This window comes from Cucurbita pepo, chromosome LG11 (genome assembly GCF_002806865.2).
Source record: "Cucurbita pepo subsp. pepo cultivar mu-cu-16 chromosome LG11, ASM280686v2, whole genome shotgun sequence".
Taxonomy (NCBI): domain Eukaryota; kingdom Viridiplantae; phylum Streptophyta; class Magnoliopsida; order Cucurbitales; family Cucurbitaceae; genus Cucurbita; species Cucurbita pepo.
In genome coordinates, this window is record NC_036648.1 from 6,538,185 (window position 1) to 6,559,469 (window position 21,285).

At 37.9% G+C, this 21,285-nt stretch overlaps 3 protein-coding genes across 7 annotated transcripts in view; 2 read left to right on the plus strand and 1 right to left on the minus strand.

Annotated features, from left to right (window-relative positions):
• The window catches only part of LOC111805544 (alcohol dehydrogenase-like 7), a 5,791-nt gene extending 1,540 nt beyond the window's left edge, over positions 1 to 4,251 (plus strand). The window contains exons 3-10 of the mRNA XM_023690653.1: positions 493 to 521; positions 699 to 1,024; positions 1,928 to 2,010; positions 2,108 to 2,183; positions 2,266 to 2,330; positions 2,890 to 2,985; positions 3,056 to 3,220; positions 3,964 to 4,251. Of these exons, the coding sequence (XP_023546421.1) occupies positions 493 to 521; positions 699 to 1,024; positions 1,928 to 2,010; positions 2,108 to 2,183; positions 2,266 to 2,330; positions 2,890 to 2,985; positions 3,056 to 3,220; positions 3,964 to 4,080 (957 nt within the window). The 3' untranslated portion in view covers positions 4,081 to 4,251. The remainder of the gene's footprint in view (positions 1 to 492; positions 522 to 698; positions 1,025 to 1,927; positions 2,011 to 2,107; positions 2,184 to 2,265; positions 2,331 to 2,889; positions 2,986 to 3,055; positions 3,221 to 3,963) is intronic.
• Positions 4,252 to 6,146: 1,895 nt separating this feature from the next.
• On the plus strand, positions 6,147 to 10,473 carry LOC111805507 (alcohol dehydrogenase-like 7). The gene is made up of 10 exons (XM_023690610.1): positions 6,147 to 6,387; positions 6,500 to 6,636; positions 6,731 to 6,777; positions 7,246 to 7,580; positions 7,947 to 8,029; positions 8,112 to 8,187; positions 8,364 to 8,428; positions 8,910 to 9,005; positions 9,947 to 10,111; positions 10,189 to 10,473. The coding sequence occupies exons 1-10, from the start codon at positions 6,336 to 6,338 to the stop codon at positions 10,303 to 10,305; spliced, it is 1,173 nt and encodes a 390-aa protein (XP_023546378.1). The 5' UTR covers positions 6,147 to 6,335; the 3' UTR covers positions 10,306 to 10,473.
• On the minus strand, positions 8,936 to 20,628 carry LOC111805509 (alcohol dehydrogenase-like 7). Of its 5 annotated transcripts, none has more exons than XM_023690617.1 (11): positions 20,422 to 20,628; positions 20,174 to 20,310; positions 20,040 to 20,086; positions 18,584 to 18,779; positions 17,970 to 18,099; positions 16,747 to 16,829; positions 16,589 to 16,664; positions 15,580 to 15,644; positions 12,699 to 12,794; positions 11,720 to 11,884; positions 8,936 to 9,022 (listed from the first exon to the last, which is right to left on the minus strand). In XM_023690617.1, exons 1-11 carry the CDS (start codon positions 20,471 to 20,473, stop codon positions 8,978 to 8,980), a joined length of 1,092 nt encoding a protein of 363 aa, XP_023546385.1. In that variant the 5' UTR covers positions 20,474 to 20,628; the 3' UTR covers positions 8,936 to 8,977. The 5 variants fall into 5 exon arrangements, with proteins under 5 accessions (XP_023546385.1, XP_023546384.1, XP_023546382.1 ...); XM_023690616.1 differs by lacking the exon at positions 8,936 to 9,022 and adding an exon at positions 11,400 to 11,638 and having other exon boundaries at positions 20,428 to 20,628; XM_023690614.1 differs by lacking the exon at positions 8,936 to 9,022 and adding an exon at positions 11,400 to 11,638.
• Positions 20,629 to 21,285: the final 657 nt, after the last annotated feature.

Genomic DNA, 21,285 nt, shown 5'->3' on the forward strand with positions numbered 1-21,285 from the left:
AACTCTGATACCAGTTAGATAAACTCTGATACCAGTTAGATAAACTCTGATACCAGTTAGATAAACTCTGATACCAGTTAGATAAACTCTGATACCAGTTAGATAAACTCTGATACCAGTTAGATAAACTCTGATACCAGTTAGATAAACTCTGATACCAGTTAGATAAACTCTGATACCAGTTAGATAAACTCTGATACCAGTTAGATAAACTCTGATACCAGTTAGATAAACTCTGATACCAGTTAGATAAACTCTGATACCAGTTAGATAAACTCTGATACCAGTTAGATAAACTCTGATACCAGTTAGATAAACTCTGATACCAGTTAGATAAACTCTGATACCAGTTAGATAAACTCTGATACCAGTTAGATAAACTCTGATACCAGTTAGATAAACTCTGATACCAGTTAGATAAACTCTGATACCAGTTAGATAAACACGACTCTCCACAATGGTATGATATTGTCCACTTTGAGCATTAGCCAGCTCTCATGGCTTTGCTTTGAGGCCATTTGGTTTGTAAACATTACTCAAATTACTCGAGTCACCAACCTAATCAATCTAAAATTTTGGATTAATCCAATCTTCGAAAAAATTTGGTCTAAAAATACTTTTTTTAGTCTCCGAATGAATACTAAGAACGAAATCATTACTAAACGAGGCGGATCTAATGTGGTTGTTTGATGTTGTAGGGTGGTTGAGAGTGTAGGGGAGGATGTGAACGAAGTTAAGGAAGGAGATACTGTCATCCCAACATTCATGGCTGACTGTGGGGACTGTAAAGATTGCTTATCAAATAAGAGCAATTTATGTTCAAAGTTGCCTTTCAGTGTGTCTCCTGGACTGCCCCGATGTGGGACAACCAGATTCACAGATCTCAATGGAGAGGTTATTCATCACTTTCTGTTTGTTTCAAGTTTCAGTGAATACACCGTGGTTGATGTCGCCAATGTAACCAAAGTTGATCCTGCTATCCCTCCAAATAGGGCATGCCTCCTCAGCTGTGGGGTATCAACAGGTCTCCTTCTTACTCCATTATTCGATAACGGTTTTGTTTTTAGTGGTAGGCTCGGTCTCGTGCATAATGGGTTTTCAACCTTTTGTAACCGTCTAAGGCCACTATTGTCCTATTTGGGCTTTATTTTTCGGGCTTCCCCTCAGAGTTTTTGAAATGTACCTCCTAAGTATAGGTTTACACCCCAAGAATGATTCGTTCTCTCCTCTAACCGATGTGGGATCTAACAATCCATTTCACTTTGGAGCCCAACGTCCTTGTTCGCACTCATTCCCCTCTCCAATCGATGTCGGTCCCCGATGTGGAATCTCACAATAGAGAGGGGAACGACATCAATTGGAGAGGAAAACGAGGGATCTCACAGTTCACCCCCGGCCCAGTATCTTCGCTAGCACTCGTTTCCCTCTCCAATCGATATGAGATCTCACATTAGAGAAGGGAACGTCATCGATTGGAGAGGGAAACGAGGGATCTCACAATCTACCACCTTTGAGGCCCAGCATCCTCGCTGGCACTTGTTTCCTCTCCAATCGATGTGGAATCTCACAATAGAGAGAGAAACGACATCGGATAGAGAAACAAGGGAACTCACAATTCACCTCCTTCGGGACTCAGCATCCTAGCTAGCACTCGTTCCCCTCTCCAATCGATGTGAGATCTCACAATAGGGAGGGGAACAACATCGATTGGAGAGGGAAACGAGTGCCAGCGAGGACACTGGCCCCAAATGGGTGAATCGTGAGATCCCACGTCGGTTGGGAAGGAGAACGAACGTGAAAATCTATTCTTGTTTTAAAAACATTACGGGTAAGCCCGAAAAGAAAAGTCCAGAAAGAACCATATATATAGTAACAGTGAGCTTGGGCTGTTAACGATTTACGAGATGGTTAAATATTTGGGTTTCAGGGGTTGGTGCAGCATGGAAAACAGCAAATGTGGAGAAGGGATCCACCGTTGCCATATTTGGAACAGGGTCCATTGGTTTAGCTGTATGGCTTTTCTTCCCTTTACTATAGACTTTGTTTGAATAAAACTTGACCATGGGAGGCTGTGTTAACGGTTCATGGTTCATGATTGTTGCTACAGGTCGCTGAAGGAGCAAGACTATGTGGAGCAGCCAGGATTATTGGGATAGATGTCAACCAAGATAAATTTGAAATTGGCAAGTATTCTACAACTATTATTTTCGAAAACGAATACTCGTGTTCGACATTCCTTTACGATGTTCATTTCTTGATATGCAGCGAAACAGTTCGGAGTCACTGAGTTTGTCAATTCTAGAAGCTTGGGCGATAAATCAGTAAGCCAGGTATGCAAATTACGTAGGAGATTAAATATGATTCGGTTTGTGTGATATCCCACCTCAGTTGGAGAGGAGAACAAAGCATTCCTTATAAGGGTGCGGAAACCTCCCTCTCGTAGACACTTAAAACCACATAAGGCTGTAACGGACCATATCTACTAGTGGTGGGCTTGGGCTGTTACAACTAGTATTAGAGGGATGCATAATGGGCTAAAGCAGACAATGTCTACTAGCGGTGGGCTTAGGCTGTTACAATTGGTATCAGAGCCAAACACCAAACGGTGTGCCACTGAGGAGAACAAAACATTCTGTGGAAACCTCTCCCTCGTAGACACGTTTTAAAACCGTGAGGCTAACGGCGATACGTAACGGGTCAAAGCAGACAATGTCTACTAGTGGTGGGTTTGAATTGTTACAAATGGTATCAAAGCTAGACACCAAGTGGTGTGCCAACGAGGACCTTAGACCCCTAAGAAAAGTAGAAACACATCAGTTAACGAACTATATCTACTAGTGGTGGGTCAAACCGAGTATATAATATTAACTTCGTGTTCATGTTGAGCAGGTGATTAATGAAATGACCGGTGGTGGAGCAGACTATTGCTTTGAATGTGTTGGGTTGCCTTCCTTAGTTCAAGAGGCATATGCATGTTGCAGACAGGTCCTCCCAAACTTTTTGTTTGCATTTTGGTCCTTGACAAACTAAACATGTTGTAATTATTTGAATTCAGGGATGGGGAAAAACAGTCGTGTTAGGAGTGCACAAACCAGGATCGGTGTTGAGTTTTGACTCGTTGGATGTTCTTCATACGGGAAAGACTCTTGTAGGATCATTGTTTGGAGGATTAAAGCCAAAATCTGATATTCCTCTTCTCCTTCAATGGTACACAGATAAGGTAATCTACTGTTTCTTCTTGTTCTGAACTATATATGTGATGGCCCACGTTGGTTGCTAGCGGTGGGTTTGGACCGTTACAAATGGTATTAGAGCTAGACCGGACCAGCCTTCTCGCTGCTCCCTGGGGGGTGGATTTGGTAGGGGTCCCACATCGACTGGAGAAAGGGACGAGTGACGCTGGGCCCTGAATGGGGTGGATTGTGATGTTCCATTAGTTGGGTAGGAGAACAAAACACCCTTTGACGCTAATCCTGGAGGGGGGGGGGTGGGGAGGAGAACAAAACACCCTTATAAGGACGCTGGACCCTAAAGGGGGGTAGATTGTGATGTCCCACATTGGTTGGGGTGGATTGAACAAAACACCCTTTATAAGGACGTTAGCCCTGAAAGGGGTGGATTGAACAAAACACCCTTTATAAGGACGTTAGGCCCTGGAGGGGGTGGATTGTGATGTCTCACATTGGTTGGGGAGGAGAACAAAACACCCTTTATAAGGACGTTAGGCCTTGGAGGGGGTGGATTGTGATGTCTCACATTGGTTGGGGAGGAGAACAAAATACCCTTCCCCTAGGGTGTGGAAACCTTCCCGTAGCAAACCGCTTTTAAAGCAGGGAAGCTCGAAATCCAACTATTTTAAAGCCTTTAAATCCTTAAGGATAACATCTGCTAGCGGTGGGCTTGACCCGTTACAACGTAGAAATCCAACTATTTTACTGATTTGAGATTGTTTTTGTTCCTCAGGAACTTGAGCTGGATAAATTTGTGACCCAAGAAATGAGTTTTGAAGACATCAACAAAGCTTTCACTTTGCTCATTGAAGGAAAGTGTTTGAGATGTGTGATGTGGATGAACAAATGAGTTGCCACCAACGGTCGATGATTTGTTATACCCTAACACACAAGAGAGTGATCATATTATACCTTAACACACAAGAGAGTGATCATATTATACCTTAACACACAGAGAGTGATCATACTGTATTTATTGACTCAAATGGTATAATAATAAGAAAATTAGACTTCTATTTGCTAGTACGATGCATGGTCTTATAGTGGCTTGACGGTATTTTCGTTCAAGTGATTCAATATTGATAAGCCTAAAAAAAACATCGATCGTTCAAAGTTTTAAAACGCGTCTACTTGTAAAGAATCCTTCGCCACCCCTTTGGGGGTCTAATGTTCTTGGCACACTGTCCGATGTTTGGCTCTAGTACTATTTGTAACAACCCAAGCCCACCATTAGCGGATAATGTTATACACCTCTTGGATGAGGGTATAAGAGTGCAACTCATAGATACTTTGTTCACAGACATCCACAACATAGTAAATTTCTTATCTGTCCCAATGCAGTTAAGTAATGGATGATTCTAAAATGTAAAAAGAAAATTATCGGATCTCAAAGGTGGACCATAATTTGTGACATCAATATCAGTGTAATTCCTCATTACGATGCCTTTGACTTTTAACAACCAATTAAAATGGTTGCCTATTCTTCGTTTAGGCTTTACCCAACTCTCAAAAAAAGGACTTGATAATTATAATTATTTGTAACAACTCAAGCTCACCACTAGTAGAACCCAAGCCCACCACTAGTGGATATTGTTGTACACATCTTGGATGAGGGGGTGCAACTCATAGATACTTTGTTCACAGACATCCACAAGACAGTAAATTTCTTATCTCTCCCGAGAGAAAATTTTTGGATCTCATAGGTGGACCGTAATTTGTGACATTAATATCAGTGTAATTCCTCATTATGATGCTTTTGACTTTTAACAACCAATTAAAATGGTTGGCTATTCTTCGTTTAGGCTTTACCTAACTCCCAAAAAGAGGATGACTCGACAATTATTCGTTCGCCTGAATCATAAGTAAAAATTTTGGTAGATAGCGATCCTATAAAATCTTCTTTCGAAGAACGGACCTCTAAGCTAAAATCAATCGGGAGCTTGAGAGAGTATATGAGTTTGAATTCCCAATTTTAAAAAAAAATATATTATAATATTATTTAATAATATTAAATAATATTTATTTATTTATTTAATAGTATTTATTTATTTTTGTATATTTTAAACGCACCACACATTTGTTTAAAATGATAATAATAATATTGTGGCAAATGGTAGGTAACTATATAATATAATTTTAATATTTATTTTAAAAAATATATAATTATAAATACATTAAATATTAAAAAATAATGTATAAATACATTAAATCAAAACATATATTTAAAATTTGAATGCATTTAAATACCTTATCATATTTTGATTTAGATGAAATATTATATGGCAATATTTAAATATAATATTATAGATTTGACAAAAAAAATAATTTGTGGACGAAAAATGTTGTCATGTGAACCAATCCAAACAAACCCATAACGGTAAATTTTGGAATTAGAATTAGGAAAATAAAATAAAATAAAGCATATAAAATTTAAAACATGGAGTTTAAAGGAGGAACATGACAACATGTGTGGTTCATAAATGTCACGTGTTTTTGCTTAGTTTTCGTGTATGTGTTTAGATTTATTTACACGGTAGACCAAAAAAAAAAAAAAAAAAAAATAAAATAATTTAAAATGAAATTTACGAGTATTTTTAAAATTTAACTAGAGACTTGTCATCAGCCCGACAGAAAAATTATAATATCATTTTATTTTTATTTATGAAATATTGTAGTTTTTATTAAAATATTTTATATCTATTTAATAATTATAATATTTTTTTAAAAAATAATTAAGAATAAATTTAAAAATTAAATAGGTAGTTGAGTTAGGCTTTATTGGACTATGTCTTTAAATACATACATACATATACACATATATGTATGTATGTATGTCTATGTATGACACACACATATATATATATATATATATATAGAAAAAAATGGAGTAAATAGGTAGCGAAATCAGGTTCAAACGTATTTATTTCACTGGTTACATATAACGGACGACGATCTGCCTTCAAAATCCAACTCCAGGGCTCCAAATCCAACGATTTTTCTACTCTTTTGCTGCTTCAATCCCAAGAGATTACTCTTATCTCTCAGTGAAGACGTTGTCGGAGAGGACGGACTCTCATCACCGACAAACTCCTTCCGACCTCCGTCATGGAAGATAACTCCTCGGCTGCAACTGGACTTCACTCTATCCGCTGCAGAGGTACTTCTTCGGTTGTATTGTTTTTCTGATTGAATTTGTTATTTTATCGAATGTCTCTTCCTCATTTCGTTTGAAATGTTTGATGTTTTTTAATGCGTTTGAAATTTGTTAGCTGCTGTCTGCCGGAAGCCTGGGGAGCCGCTGGTGATTGAGGAGATAATTGTGGCGCCGCCTATGGCTCATGAAGTTCGGATTCGGATAATATGTACCTCTTTGTGTCACAGCGATCTCACGTTCTGGAAGATGAAGGTTTCTCTTGTACTCATTCTTCTGTTTTTTTTGTGTAAACTTTGTGGAATGAAGTGATTTTTTTACCTGATTTTTTGATGTTACATTTCCGAAGGATTTTCCAGGGATTGTTCCTAGAATTCTTGGCCACGAGGCAATCGGGTGAGTTCCACATCTCATTTAGAATTGTTTCAATCATCTGCTACCTCATTAAATGAAATTCGATCTTGAAGTTTCGGATACTTTTGATTTTTATTTGTTGTTCAGCGTTATTCTGGAAGAAATGTACTCAACAAAAAAATGTTGCCTGTGTTTTTTTTTTTTGGTGATTTTCAAATATGCTCTTTTCGTGCGCTGCATGAGCTGTATCCTGCTGTAAACGTGAGGAATTTATGGCAATTAGTTGTGGTAATTGTATCCGCTCATTCATTGGTTCTTCCGCACGAGATAACTACAGATGAATAGGCTTTTCTTGTACTGCTTTGTGTACCAAAACGTCTAATAACTTAGTGACCGTCCTTTGGTAGTTGATCCGTGAATGACTTGTTCTTGAGAATAGGCAATTAATTCCGCACTAAATCTCTGTTTCTAGAAATAGACCTGCTTCAGATTTTTTGTTTGGCATTGCAGAGTGGTTGAGAGTGTAGGGAAGGATGTGAATGAAGTTAAGAAAGGAGATACAGTAATCCCAACATTCATGGCTGACTGTGGGGAATGTGAAGATTGCTTATCAAATAAGAGCAATCTATGTTCAAAATTGCCTTTCAGTGTGTCTCCCGGAATGCCCCGATGTGGGACAAGCAGATTCACAGATCTCAATGGAGAGGTTATTCATCATTTTCTGTTTGTATCAAGTTTCACTGAATACACTGTGGTAGATGTCGCCAATGTCGCCAATGTAACCAAAGTAGATCCTGCAATCCCTCCAAACAGGGCATGCCTTCTTAGTTGTGGGGTAACAACAGGTCATCTTCTAATTCATTACTGACTATTATGATGGTTTGAATTGTATTCTCCTGAAAATGCTCGAGTTTGCTTAACAAAATCTAGTTCAATTCATAATATGCGACTAGTGCAGTTTCCCTTCTAAAATTTTCTATACTTCATAACATAAAGAAACTTACCTTGACCTCTATTTGGTTAGAACTTCAATTTGTTGAGAGGACCGAAGCCCTGGCTTTCTTGTTCTTCCTTTCAATTTCTGCTCAAATATCATATTAACAAGATAAATTTTGTGAAACTATACAATGTTATCTTGTGCATATTTTTGTCCATACTTGACAATTTCGAGAGCTCTCGCAATTTATCAGAATGTTAACATTTGGTTATAGGGGTTGGTGCGGCATGGAGAACAGCAAATGTAGAGAAGGGATCCACTGTCGCCATATTTGGACTAGGGTCCATAGGTTTAGCTGTATGAACTGTCCATTGACTTAGTTTAATAAAACTTTGATAGGATCCTTAAGAAGCTTCATTGTTTACTATTGTTGCTATAGGTTGCGGAAGGAGCAAGAATATGTGGAGCAAGCAGGATTATTGGTATAGATGTCAACCCAGATAAATTTGAAACTGGCAAGTGCTTTTGTTTCTCATTTTCTTAATTTCCAATTCTTTATTCTATTAAAATAGAATCCTGAATCTCTTCCCCATTGAAGGAGCCACGAGTTTCAAGATAAAATGCTCCATCATGTGAATGCATTGTTATTTAAACTTATAGTCATAAAAATGTGTGCATTTCCCAAATGCAGCGAAGAAGTTTGGAGTCACTGAGTTCGTTAATACCAGAAGTCTTGGGGATAAATGTGTGAGCCAGGTACCTAGTTTATCAGTGTTTCAAATTCCCGTCGTAATAGCTCAAACCCATCGCTAACAAATGTTGTCATCTTCGGGCTTTTCCCTTTGGGGGTTTTTAAAACTACAAAACTTAATAACTCAAACCCATCGTCAGTAGATATTGTCCTCTTTATGCATTTTACTTTGAGATTTTTAAAACTACAAATTGTAACAGTCTAAGCCCACCGCTAGCAGTATTGTCTTTTTTGAGTTTTTTCTCAAAGTTTTTAAAACGCGTTTGTAGTGAGAGGTTTCTACGTCCTTATAAAGAATGCGTCGTTCCTTCTTCAATCGATGTGGGATCTCACACAAATAATAGCTCAGAATTCGTGTACGTTCAGCAAATTTATCCTAAAACTTTTACAGGAAATGACTTAGTCATAGCATTGGATTGTTTACAGTATTGAATTCAGACGATGGCTTATAACTAAATAAACCTTTCTGATGTAAATGTTGAGCAGGTAATTATTGAAATGACTGGTGGAGGTGCAGACTATTGCTTTGAATGCGTTGGAATGGCTTCCTTAGTTCAAGAAGCATTCACATGCTGTAGACAGGTTCCACCCTTCTCTCTCTGTTAACAATGTTATAATATGAATTCAAAACATTTATACTAATTAAAAAATGTTGTATTTCTATTAAGTAATGAAAACGTGTACAGATAAAAGATAAATAAGATAATTGATTACTAAATTTTTAAATAGTATAGAATTAACATTTTTGAAATTATTAAGTGAATAATAGGATCAAATTGTCCAAAAGATATCCCAACGTCCCATCTTCCAACATAAAGGTCAAAATAAAAAATAAGAATTGATGAACTTAAAGATAATTTTATATTCCACTAAAAATTCTTAAACTCACACCTCAAACATAGATCTCTTAAATTTAATCTTCCTAAACTTTCAAACTTAACAATCTCGAGCTTAACGTGTCAAGATTATAGCCTTTAAACTTACAAAACTATTGTGATTAAACCAAAGTTGTTTGAACAAATTCATAAATTTATTGTATAATTGCAATGATTAGTTTTAAGTTTAAATTATAAATTTGTTCATGTTTATAAACTATAGACATTAACTTCTAATTTCTCTAAATTATTGGGGCAAAATTTATAATTTAATCTAGTTTTACTTATAATTGTAACTCTTTTATTAAGGTGGTTTGTGCATTTTTTAAGTTGTTATTACTTAACAATGGTTTTGTACATATGGACATACCTTCAGGGTACTATGCTAAATTGGCAAAAAGTACGTACTCTCGATCTAAAGGTCAAAGGTCTAAAGCTCATGTTTAATGTTTTTCCGTATGTGAAAATTGTGTATCAACTTCTTTACACTGTTCATCATCTTTCTTGAGGAAGCACTTCAATTCGTAGCAAATTTTTAAAAACAAAATCTAAAAATTTTGAAAATTTCAAGCAAGATTGGTGGCGGTGATAGTTTATGAATGTTTATATCTTAAAAATTTATTTCTACAAATTCCTATTTGGCATCAGGGTTGGGGTAAAACAATCGTGGTGGGAGTGGACAAGCCTGGATCACTATTGAATCTTAGCTCTTACGAAGTCCTTCATCGTGGGAAGACTATCATGGGATCCTTGTTCGGGGGAACAAAGCCCAAATCAGATATTCCCACCCTCCTTAACTGGTACACTGATAAGGTAACCTACCCTACATAGCTGTGTTACTTTTTATTTATTTATTCATGTTCTTAATGTTCGAATCTTTTGACCATCAGAAACTTGAACTGGATAAATTTGTGACCCACGAAGTAGGTTTGGAAGATATCAACCAAGCTTTTAATCTGCTAATTGAAGGAAAGTCCTTGAGATCTGTGATTTGGATGAACAATTGAGCAACTTCACCCCATCATGCATCGGTTTCCTCGTTATTTCTTAATAAGTACGTCCATTCAAATCCTTTAAAAATACTCTCATTTTTATATTCAAGTTAAATTCAAATCTTGGATATACATTTTATGTCAAATGAATTCTGTTTATCGTAATAAATTATTATTTGAATATGATCTTCTTTAGTTTAACTAATATTGATTCTTGAGTAGGGATGAAAATAGAACTTTACATACAAAACTGAGATTAGTTTATATATTTTGATATTAAGGTAAATTAATTAGAAGTAGTAAGCAATTACTATTTAATATTTAATACACATTATTGAATTTTGGTTTTCGTAAAAATAGTATATATCTTTATTAATTGTCTATAATAATATTCAATTTGTTCATAGAAAAAAAAATCGAGGTTGTAATAGTCCAAGCTGACTAGTACATATTATCCGCTTACGTATTGTTGTCGTTAGCCTCATAGTTTTAAAACATGTTTGTTAAAGAGAAGTTTCCACACTCTAGAATGCTTTGTTCCCCTTCCAGCAAAATCATGGGTTGTGTTCTTTTTTCTTGTTTTGGTCGGAGGGTTGTTTGTTCATTATTGATTCACATCTGCAGCTATCACGTTTTGGTTTCTTTTATCTTATTGATGGGAATCGGTCATTGTCGCCGCTAGAAAATGATTGCCAGAGAAAAATTCAAAACTTATATGAAATTGTGCACTCTGCCCGATAAACAAAGACAAAGTTCAAATGAATTGGCTTGACTAGTTCAGTTAGACCGATCCAACTTAGTTCAGTTAGATTGGTTAGGTCAATTTTTCTTTATATCTAAGCTGACTTCAGCCCTACTAATCTTTAATATGATACGACTCGATTAGAAGATTTTGGATTATTTAGAAAAAAAATTATTATTTTCACAAGTGATTTATTTGAGGTATTACTTCAGAATTCGTTCTTAAGTTATAAGCTCTTTCTAGGCTACACCTTAGTTTACTCGATCCATCTAAGCTCAATTTAGGATCATGGTGCAGAAGTCTTAAAATTCTCTTTCTTGGCACCGTTTGGGCGGGCAATTCTTATAGTTATTTCTTAGGGACCAAATAGACAAAACCCGTAATCACGACATTTAAACCAGTGTTATATAGACGTACAATTTAAAGTTTTTGAATAGCATAATTGTTAGATTAATAACAAGACAAGTCACAACGTGATAGGGTGGCTACTTATTTGTTCATCCATATCACACATCTCAAGCACTTTCCTTCGATGAGCAAATCAAAAGCTTCATTGATGTCTCCAAAACCTATCTCGTGTGTGACAAATTTATCTAGCTCAAGTTTCTGATGGTCAAAAATTCTAAAATCACTAAGACAGTTGAATTTATACGTAATATTAACAGCAAAAAAGCAATAGTAAGTTACCTTTTCTGTATACCATTTAATGAGAGTGTGGATATCTGATTTAGGCTTCAATCCTCCATATAACGATCCCATGATACTCTTTCCACGTAAAAGGATATCAAAAAAGTTTAAACTCAAAACTGCGCCGGGCTTCTCCACTCCTAACACGATTGTTTTTCCCCAACCCTGAAGTCAAATACGAGTGGCAGAAATATTAGTTAAGAACAGTTAAAATGAATGGTTGCACTTATATTCCAAACTTATAAAATTATACGAACAACTTGTAAACCATTGGAGTACTGGAAACCCAAAGGAGCAAAGCTCATTTTCCTTCCATGGTATAAAAAAGGGCTAGTCCGTCAAAAGTTAAATTACTTCACGAACGAAGTTCAGAATCAACAAGGGTTCGTAGAACGAGAGAGTGCACAATTAGGCCGCAACCCCACTTTTTTGTTTGTAACGAGAGAGAACGAATGGGGTTTTTCGTGATGTTCGAGAGAAAGGAGTAAAAAACGTTTTGAGTCTTTTTTGTACAAAATAAGGTATTTTAATCATGCCGATTTTAAGATACAATTTAGCTGGTGATCATTATGGTATTGATGGGTATCAAAGTTACAACCTTTTAATTGACCCTAAGTTACTCTTAGATTGAAATACTCATCCGTGTTGCATATTGCGCCTCTTAAGTTATAAACTTGTTCATTTGCATTTATTGTATTTAGATTTGCATAGTAGAGTCATTCAAATAGTCTCGTTCAAATTATCTTATGAATTGATTCGAATAATAAGTTTAAAAACAAGTTTTCTTTACTCTTGATTTTGATCATCATAGTAATCCGTTCCAAAACTTGTTTATGGATTGATTATTTATCATTTTTAGAGGTCTCGTTTTTTCAAAAAAATCTTATTAGATCCAATTCCTAGAGTTTCGTATACCAATTTCGAATAAGCTCGAGGAAGATATTAGTAATAAAATTTAAAGTGAGAAGGATTGGAGGACCTGTCTGCAGCATGCAAAGGCTTCCTGAACTAATGAAGCCATTCCAACACATTCAAAGCAGTAATCTGCACCTCCACCCGTCATTTCATTAATTACCTGAAACCAAGTTTTCAACGCTTATAAAAACGTAACGTTAGACAAGGATCTATAACATATGGATTAGGTCGAGTACATTATTCTGATAACAATTTGATATAATATGCTTTGTAATAATTACAAAGGATCTAATTTAAATTGTTCGTATAGATATATGCTAGTTGAGGTTCCTATAACAACCCGGAACACAAGGGCTATTAGCTCAGCTATCACATGCTCTGAATTTTTCTTATTCTCTTCCTGCTTTCAGCACTAACTCTTAAAGATTGAGGAGAAAAATACTTCTACGAAGGTTCGACTTATTAATGATCTTTTGAAAAAGAGTCTAATTAGGCAGGCCATCAAAAGTCTCTGGTCATGTGCGGCTTTTTACGTCACAACCAAGCTGAGAAGGAACGTGGAGTCCCGCGACTGTTAATCAATTACAAACCCTTAAATAAGGTTTTGGAATGAATTAGATATCCAATTTCAAATAAATCTAATTTAATGCACAATCAAAAATATTGTCGGCAAATCTAGACAAATACAAAACAGCTTTCAAGCCTTCGGACAGTAAGAATGGAACTTTATGCCATTTGGGCTAAAAAACACGAGTCCGAATTTCAAAAAACTATGAATGATATTTTTAATCCTTTTCACGATTTTTCAATTGCGATGTTTCGATTTTTTCTTAAAACATCTATCAACATTTTAACATCTTCAAACATTTTTTACAACGTCAGAACAAATGGTTTAATTGAGATGTTTGGATTTGAAATTCATTTGGGTCTAATTAAACCCAGTTTGCCTCAAATCTTCCTAATCAAATTATTGATAAAACCAACTCCAAAGATTTTTGGGATGTCTGGTTATGTTTTGATCTGCTTCAAAAGATCAGACTCATTTGTAAACTACTTCCTGAAAGACTAAAAAATAATCCAAAACACTAGACGAAAGAACACACCAAACCAGTCCAAAAAATCAGTTATGCTTTTATCTTTGATAAACGTAAAGGCTAGTTTAACAGTGGAGATCGATGCATCAAATATAGGATATGAGGAATCCTGAAACAGTCTTGTGACAAGAAAGAATCCATTGTAAGCTTTCATTCGGGATATGGAATTCTACTACAAAAATTACAAAAATTACTCAAACAGTAAAGAAATAAATACTTTCAATAGTAACTTGTGTGCACAAATTTAAGGGTGATTTAATTAACAAAAACTTTGTTATCAAAACCGATTACAGAGCATTCAAAATTGTTGTAAACAAATTTTTGCTTGAGGACACCCATTTTATCTTGCTTCAATTTTTCAAATTTTGCCTATATAAGGGATCGAAAACCCCTTGTCAGATTACCTCTCAAAAGAGATCCTACTCTAAAAAAAACTCTGTATCCACTCTTCTTCATCTCATAATGACCGGAAAAAAGAATGTTGAAAAATGGAAGAAGCCTATTGCTTCTAACTCCCCTACTCTAGTGACGGCAGATAGCTATGCCATGGATGCTGGTTTCACGCTGGTGACCAGATCTAAAGCAAAACTTCGAAAACAACTGGAGCTTATCACTCCGACGAGATCTTCTGCCTCTTCAACACGGCCATTTACCGTTACTCCACCGAGACCTACTATCTCTTCCACTTCAAATAGACCTTTTGTCCCTTCAACCTACTCAGATGCGATTGTTCTAGTTCCTGAAATCAAGACTTACCCTAAAAAATATGTATCTCTACCAGAAGCTCTAGTAGAACCAGGATATGACGACCCAAAAGTCAATGAGGTCGTCAAAAAAGCTTGCAGCATTAGCTCAGACAATTTCCGGGGCTGATTTTCCAAAGTTTCTTTAGTAGGCCACATCAGTTGGTTCAACATATTCTTATCTCATCGTTTCCTTCTTTTAATTTCTTTTGATTCTTATCTCACTGGCATACAGCTTGGTGTCTAGTCTGATGCCATTTGTAAAAACTCAAGCCCACTGCTAGCAAATATTGTCCACTTTGGCTCGTTACGTATCACCATCAGCCTCACGATTTTAAAACATGTCTACTAGGAGGAGGTTTCTACACCCTTATAAAGAATTCTTCGTTTCCCTCTCCAACCAATGTGGGATCTCACAATTCACCCTTTTGAGGGCCCGGTGTCCTCACTAGCACATCACTCGATGTCTAGCTCTGATACCATTTGTAATAGTTCAAGTCCATTGTTAGTAGATATTATCTGCTTTAGTCTGTTACTTATCGTCTCCAGCCTCACAGTTTTAAAATGCGTCTACTTAGGAGAGGATTCCACACCCTTACAAGGAATGTTTCATTCCCCTCTCCAACCAATGTGTCATCTCAAAATCCACCCCCTTGGAGGCCATGTCCTCACTGACACACCACCCGCTGTCTGGCTCTAATACCATTTGTAACCGTCCAAGCCCCCCACCGCTAGTAGATATTGTCTGTTTTGGCCTGATACATATTGTCATCAGCCTCCGATTTTAAAATACGTCTACTATGGAGAGGTTTCCACATACTTATAAAAAAAATGTTTCGTACCCTTCTCCTACCAATCTAAGATCTCACACTCATAAATTCTCGTCGAAGGAAGTTCATCAATGAATTTGATTATCACACGACCATTGTGAAGATCTAACCTCAACATCGGTAGACGTCAAAGTTATTTTTGTTTAATCCAATAAAATCTAACGTCGATTCAACTCGACTTCTACCATTACTAAATGGGATTAACCATTCATTCCTTTGCTAAGGTTGCAAGTTTGATGAGTATATATAAGACTGAATCACATTGATAACTTACATACCTGGCTCACAGATTTATCCTCAAGCCTCCCAGAATTCAAGAACTCAGTGACTCCAAACTTTTTGGCTGCAAAAAATGAACACACTTTTATAACAACTTGATTAATAATGATTCAACCATATCATTTCAAATAACTTTTGAAGTTTTCACAAACAAATAATCAAACAATAAAATATTTGAGACGAAACAAAGACACTTGCACGACCCCTAATCCACCCCCTTTCGAAGCTCAGCGTCCTTGCTGGCACACCACCGCATGTCCACCTCCCTTCGGGGCTCAGCCTCCTCGCTGGCACATTGGCCTGTGTCTGACTCTGATACCATTTGTAACAACTCAAGCCCACCGCTAGTAGATATTGTCCTCTTTAGGCTTTTTCTTTCGGGCTTCCTTTCAAAGTTTTAACACGCGTCTACTAGAGAGAGGGTTTCACACTCTTACAAAGAATGTTTCGTTCTCCTCCCCCAACTCATGTGGGATCTCACAATCCACCCCCTTCAGAGTCCAACGTCCTCGTTGGCACTTGTTCCCTTCTTCAATCAATGTGGGACCCCCTAGATCCACCGCCATTTGAGACCCAACGTCCTTGCTGGCACACCGCCTCGTGTCCACTCCCTTCCGGTCTCAGCCTCCTCGCTAGCACATCGCCCCGTGTCTACCTCTGATACTATTTGTAACAGCCCAGCCCACCACTAGTAGATATTGTCCTCTTTGAGCTTTTCCTTTCCGACTTCCCTTTAAGATTTTAAAACGCGTCTACTAGGGAGACGTTTCCACACCCTTATAAAAAAATGTTTCATTCTCCTCCCCAACCGATGTGGGATCTCACGTTCTTTCTAGCTAATCAATTTGAATGTTTTACCAAAACATTATGTTTTTCATCATTTGTTCTTCATACTCAACTCCCCTTCTAAATATATGAATCCCATATGAACATGCTTCATCTATAATTAAACTTGTTTTAACTTTAAACAAGGATTTGATTAGTATAATACTATATAAAAGTACTTACCAGCTTCAAATTTATCTGGGTTGATATCTATCCCAATGATCCTGCTTGCTCCACATAGTCTTGCTCCTTCAGCTACCTATAACAACAATACTAAACCATGAAGTTTTCAACGTAGCCTGTCAAGGTTTTACTTAAATGAATCATTAATGAGTTCATACAGCTAAACCTATGGACCCAAGTCCAAAAATGGCAACAGTGGATCCCTTCTTCACATTTGCTGTTTTCCATGCTGCACCAACCCCTATAAACACATGTTAAAGCAATATTTATGAGAAATTGTGTGTGAGATCCCACGTTGATTGGGGAGGAGAACAAAACATTCTTTATAAGGGTATGAAAACCTCTCACTAACAGATGCGTTTTAAAAACCTTGAGGGGAAGCCCGAAAGGGAAAACCCCAAGGAGGACAATATCTGCTAGCAGAGGGCTTGGACTGTTACAGATGGTATCAGAGCCAGACACAAAGCGATGTGCTAGGGAGGAGGTTGAGCCCCAAAGGAAGGTGGACACGAGGTAGTATGCCAGCAAGGACGCTGGGCCCCAAAGGGGGGTGGATTGTGAGATCCCACTTCGGTTGGGGAGGAAAACGAAACATTCTTTATAAGGGTGTGGANTGTTTTCCATGCTGCACCAACCCCTATAAACACATGTTAAAGCAATATTTATGAGAAATTGTGTGTGAGATCCCACGTTGATTGGGGAGGAGAACAAAACATTCTTTATAAGGGTATGAAAACCTCTCACTAACAGATGCGTTTTAAAAACCTTGAGGGGAAGCCTGAAAGGGAAAACCCGAGGATAATATCTGCTAGCAGAGGGCTTGGACTGTTACAGATGGTATCAGAGCCAGACAAAAGGCGATGTGCTAGGGAAGAGGTTGAGCCCCAAAGGAAGGTGGACACGAGGTAGTATGCCAGCAAGGACGCTGGGCCGCAAAGGGGGGTGGATTGTGAGATCCCACATCGGTTGGGGAGGAAAACGAAACATTCTTTATAAGGGTGTGGAAACCTCTCCCTAACCGATGCTTCAGGGAAAACCCAAAGAGGACAATATCTGCTAGCAGTGGGCTTTAGTTGTTACAAATGGTATCAGAGCCAGAGGGCGATGTGGCAGCGAGGAAGCTGAGCCCCGAAGGGGGGTGGACCAAGGCAGTGTGCCAGCAAGAACGCTGGGCACCGAAGGGGGGTGGATTGAGAGATCCTACGTTGGTTGGGGAGGAAAACGAAACATTCTTTATAAGGGTGTGGAAACCTCTCCCTAGCAGATACATTTTAAAAACCTTCCGTAGAAGTCCAAAAAGGAAAGCCCAAAGAGGACAATATCCGCTGGCGGCGGGCTTGAGCCGTTACCGACAATGGAAAGTAATGGATTAGACAGTCACCTGTTGCAACCCCACAACTAAGGAGGCATGCCCTGTTTGGAGGGATAGCAGGATCTACTTTGATGACATAGGCCACATCTACAACGGTGTATTCACTGAAACTTGAAACATACAGAAAATGATGAATAACCTCTCCATTGAGATCTGTGAACCTGCTTGTCCCATGGCGGGGCATTACTGAAGACATGCTGAAAGGGAATTTTGAACAAAGATTGCTGTTATTTGATAAGCAATCTTCACATTCCTCACAGTCAGCCATGAATGTTGGGATGACAGTATCTCCTTCCTTAACTTCGTTCACATCCTCCCCTACACTTTCAACCACCCTGCAACATCAAACACTAAGATCAGCTACCAAATAAGATTTTGAGCGGACAATATCAATATCATACTACTCTCGGGTTCTTAGTTCCTAACATGATATCAGAGTCTTGTCCTTAACTTAGCCATGTCAGTAGAATCCTCAAACGTCGAACAATGTCGAACAAATGGTGTACTTTGTTCGAAGGCTCTAGAGAAAAGGAGTCGAGTCTCAACTAAGGGGAGGCTGTGTACGAGGGCTCCATAAGCCTTCNCTCACTGAAACTTGAAACATACAGAAAATGATGAACAACCTCTCCATTGAGATCTGTGAACCTGCTTGTCCCATGGCGGGGCATTACTGAAGACATGCTGAAAGGGAATTTTGAACAAAGATTGCTGTTATTTGATAAGCAATCTTCACATTCCTCACAGTCAGCCATGAATGTTGGGATGACAGTATCTCCTTCCTTAACTTCGTTCACATCCTCCCCTACACTTTCAACCACCCTGCAACATCAAACACTAAGATCAGCTACCAAATAAGATTTTGAGCGGACAATATCAATATCATACTACTCTCGGGTTCTTAGTTCCTAACATGATATCAGAGTCTTGTCCTTAACTTAGCCATGTCAGTAGAATCCTCAAACGTCGAACAATGTCGAACAAATGGTGTACTTTGTTCGAAGGCTCTAGAGAAAAGGAGTCGAGTCTCAACTAAGGGGAGGCTGTGTACGAGGGCTCCATAAGCCTTCATGGGAGACTCTATGATATACTTTGTTCGAGGGGAGGATTGTTGAGGATTATTGGGAGAGGAGTCCTCACATTGGCTAATTAAGAGTTGATCACGGGTTTATAAAATAAGGAATACATCTCCATTGGTACGAGGCATTTTGGAGAAACCAAAAGCAAAGCCACGAGAGCTTATACTCAAAGTGAACAATATCATACCATTATGGGGTCCATGGTTCCTAACATGGTATCAGAGCCATGCCCTTAACTTAACCATGTTAATAGAATCCTCAAATGTTGAACAAAGAAGTTGTGAGCCTCGAATGTGTAGTCAAAAGTGACTCGGTGTACTTTGTTTGAAGGTTTCAGAGAAAATGAGTCGAACCTCGATTAAGGGGAGGCTGTTTGAGAGCTCCATAGGCCTTAAGGGAAGCTCTATGGTATACTTTGTTCGAGGAAAAGATTGTTGAGGATTATTGGGTTAATTAAGGGGTTGATCGTGGGTTTATAAAGTAAGGAATACATCTCCATTGACCAAAAGCAAAGCCACAAGAGCTTATGCTCAAAGTGGACAATATCATATCATTGTGGGGTTCGTGGTTCCTAACATAGTACCAGAGTCATGCCCTTAACTTAGCCATGTCAATAGAATCCTCAAATGTCGAACAAAGAAGTTGTGAGTTTCGAATGTGTAGTCAAAAGTGACTCAAGTGTTGAACAAAGGGGGTACTCTATTCGAAGGCTCTAGAGAAAAGGAGTCGAGCCTCGATTAAGGGGAGGTTGTTCGAGGGCTCTATAGGCCTAAGAGGAGGCTCTATGGTATACTTTGTTCGAAGGGAGGATTGATGAGGATTACTGGGAGAGGAGTGTCACGTCGGCTAATTAAGGGGCTAATCATGGGTTTATAAAGTAAGGAATACATCTCCATTGACCCAAAGCAAAGCCACGAGAGCTTAAGCTCAAAGTGGACAATATCATATCATCGTGAAGGTTCGTGGTTCATGACAATAACTCAAGAAAAGATCTGAATCTCACCCGAACGCTTCGTGGCCAAGGATTCTTGGAACAACCCCCGGAGGATCCTTCAAAAATCCAAGAAACAGAGCAATAAATTACTTGATTCTACAAAAACTACACAATGAAATGAGAAGGAACCCAACAAGACGAACCTTCAACTTCCAAATGGAAATATCAGTATGACATAAAGAGGTGCATATTATCCGGATTCGAACTTCACGAGCCAGTGGCGGCGCCACTGATATCTCCTCAATCACTAGTGGTTCGCCGGGCTTCCGGCAGACGGCAGCTAAAAAATTTCAAACCCCATTGAAACATCAAACACTTCAAAGGGGATGAGAAACAGATTTTTTCTAAAAAAACCTAATTTGGAAGCGCACATAGTTATATATTGGAGTACCTCTACAGCGGATTGGCTGAAGTCCGGTTGCCGCCGACGGTTTTTCTTCCATGACGGTGGTCGGAGAGAAGAACGCCGTCTTGTCTGAGAGCTGGGAAAGAGACACAGTGCTGACTGACAAAGACAGCCTTGAGCTGTTATTATAATGTTTGGGATAAGATATCAATAATGCCAAGTGAGAAAATATTGTGTGGCTTGCATTTCTTCTAGTATTAGTATCAAGATCGTCTAGCTCGTTCTAATTAGTATAGATACTATAGAGATATTGATTATCTAGCCTATATGCTCGTGATTAGTTTCCAAAAACTATGGACCGTCAATATAGCCGAAAACAACACTTTGATTCTCTGACTCTCCCTGTAGAAATAAGCAATAAAATTAAAGTTCGCCCTTTACGATGATTTTAATCACTCAGTATCCTAATTACTCAATCACATGTGTAATAATCATAAAATTTATTTAAAAATGCAATTCGTCGTTGTTTACCTCCATGATTCACTTTAGAGGAACACGAGATGTAAGACAAAACAAGTTATTCAATTAGACTGTTACATTCAATCGGGTAATGCCTCACTTTGTATGCTATCATATAAAATGAGTTTATACCACGTGAGTAGCAGGATTCAAACCTGCGCAGGTAAAGTCCACATCATTTCTAGTCATGCCCAATAACTACTCCGACACCCACAAATATTAGTTTTGCTATCTTAATTATAGAATATTATAAATTATTTTATTTCACACCCAAGGAATAAAATAAGACTTTCTTCCAAAAGTTATTATACATTTGAGAAAGTTATTTTAAAATTAGAAGAAAAAAAAGTTTTTGGTGAATCTTAGTCAAAATTAGTTAAATCGTGAGGG

What these genes read in the sequence shown, in the direction of transcription:
- LOC111805507 (XM_023690610.1), top strand. Translation starts at nt 6,336, where the DNA reads ATGGAAGATAACTCCTCGGCTGCAACTGGACTTCACTCTATCCGCTGC. An exon ending in TAGGGTCCATAGGTTTAGCT is followed by an intron (nt 8,030 to 8,111) that starts GTATGAACTGTC and finishes TTGTTGCTATAG; the next exon opens with GTTGCGGAAGGAGCAAGAAT. An exon ending in CATTCACATGCTGTAGACAG is followed by an intron (nt 9,006 to 9,946) that starts GTTCCACCCTTC and finishes ATTTGGCATCAG; the next exon opens with GGTTGGGGTAAAACAATCGT.
- LOC111805509 (XM_023690618.1), bottom strand. Translation starts at nt 20,473, where the DNA reads ATGGAAGAAAAACCGTCGGCGGCAACCGGACTTCAGCCAATCCGCTGT. An exon ending in TCAGCCAATCCGCTGTAGAG is followed by an intron (nt 20,311 to 20,421) that starts GTACTCCAATAT and finishes GAAATTTTTTAG; the next exon opens with CTGCCGTCTGCCGGAAGCCC. An exon ending in TTAAATGGTATACAGAAAAG is followed by an intron (nt 11,639 to 11,719) that starts GTAACTTACTAT and finishes TTTGACCATCAG; the next exon opens with AAACTTGAGCTAGATAAATT.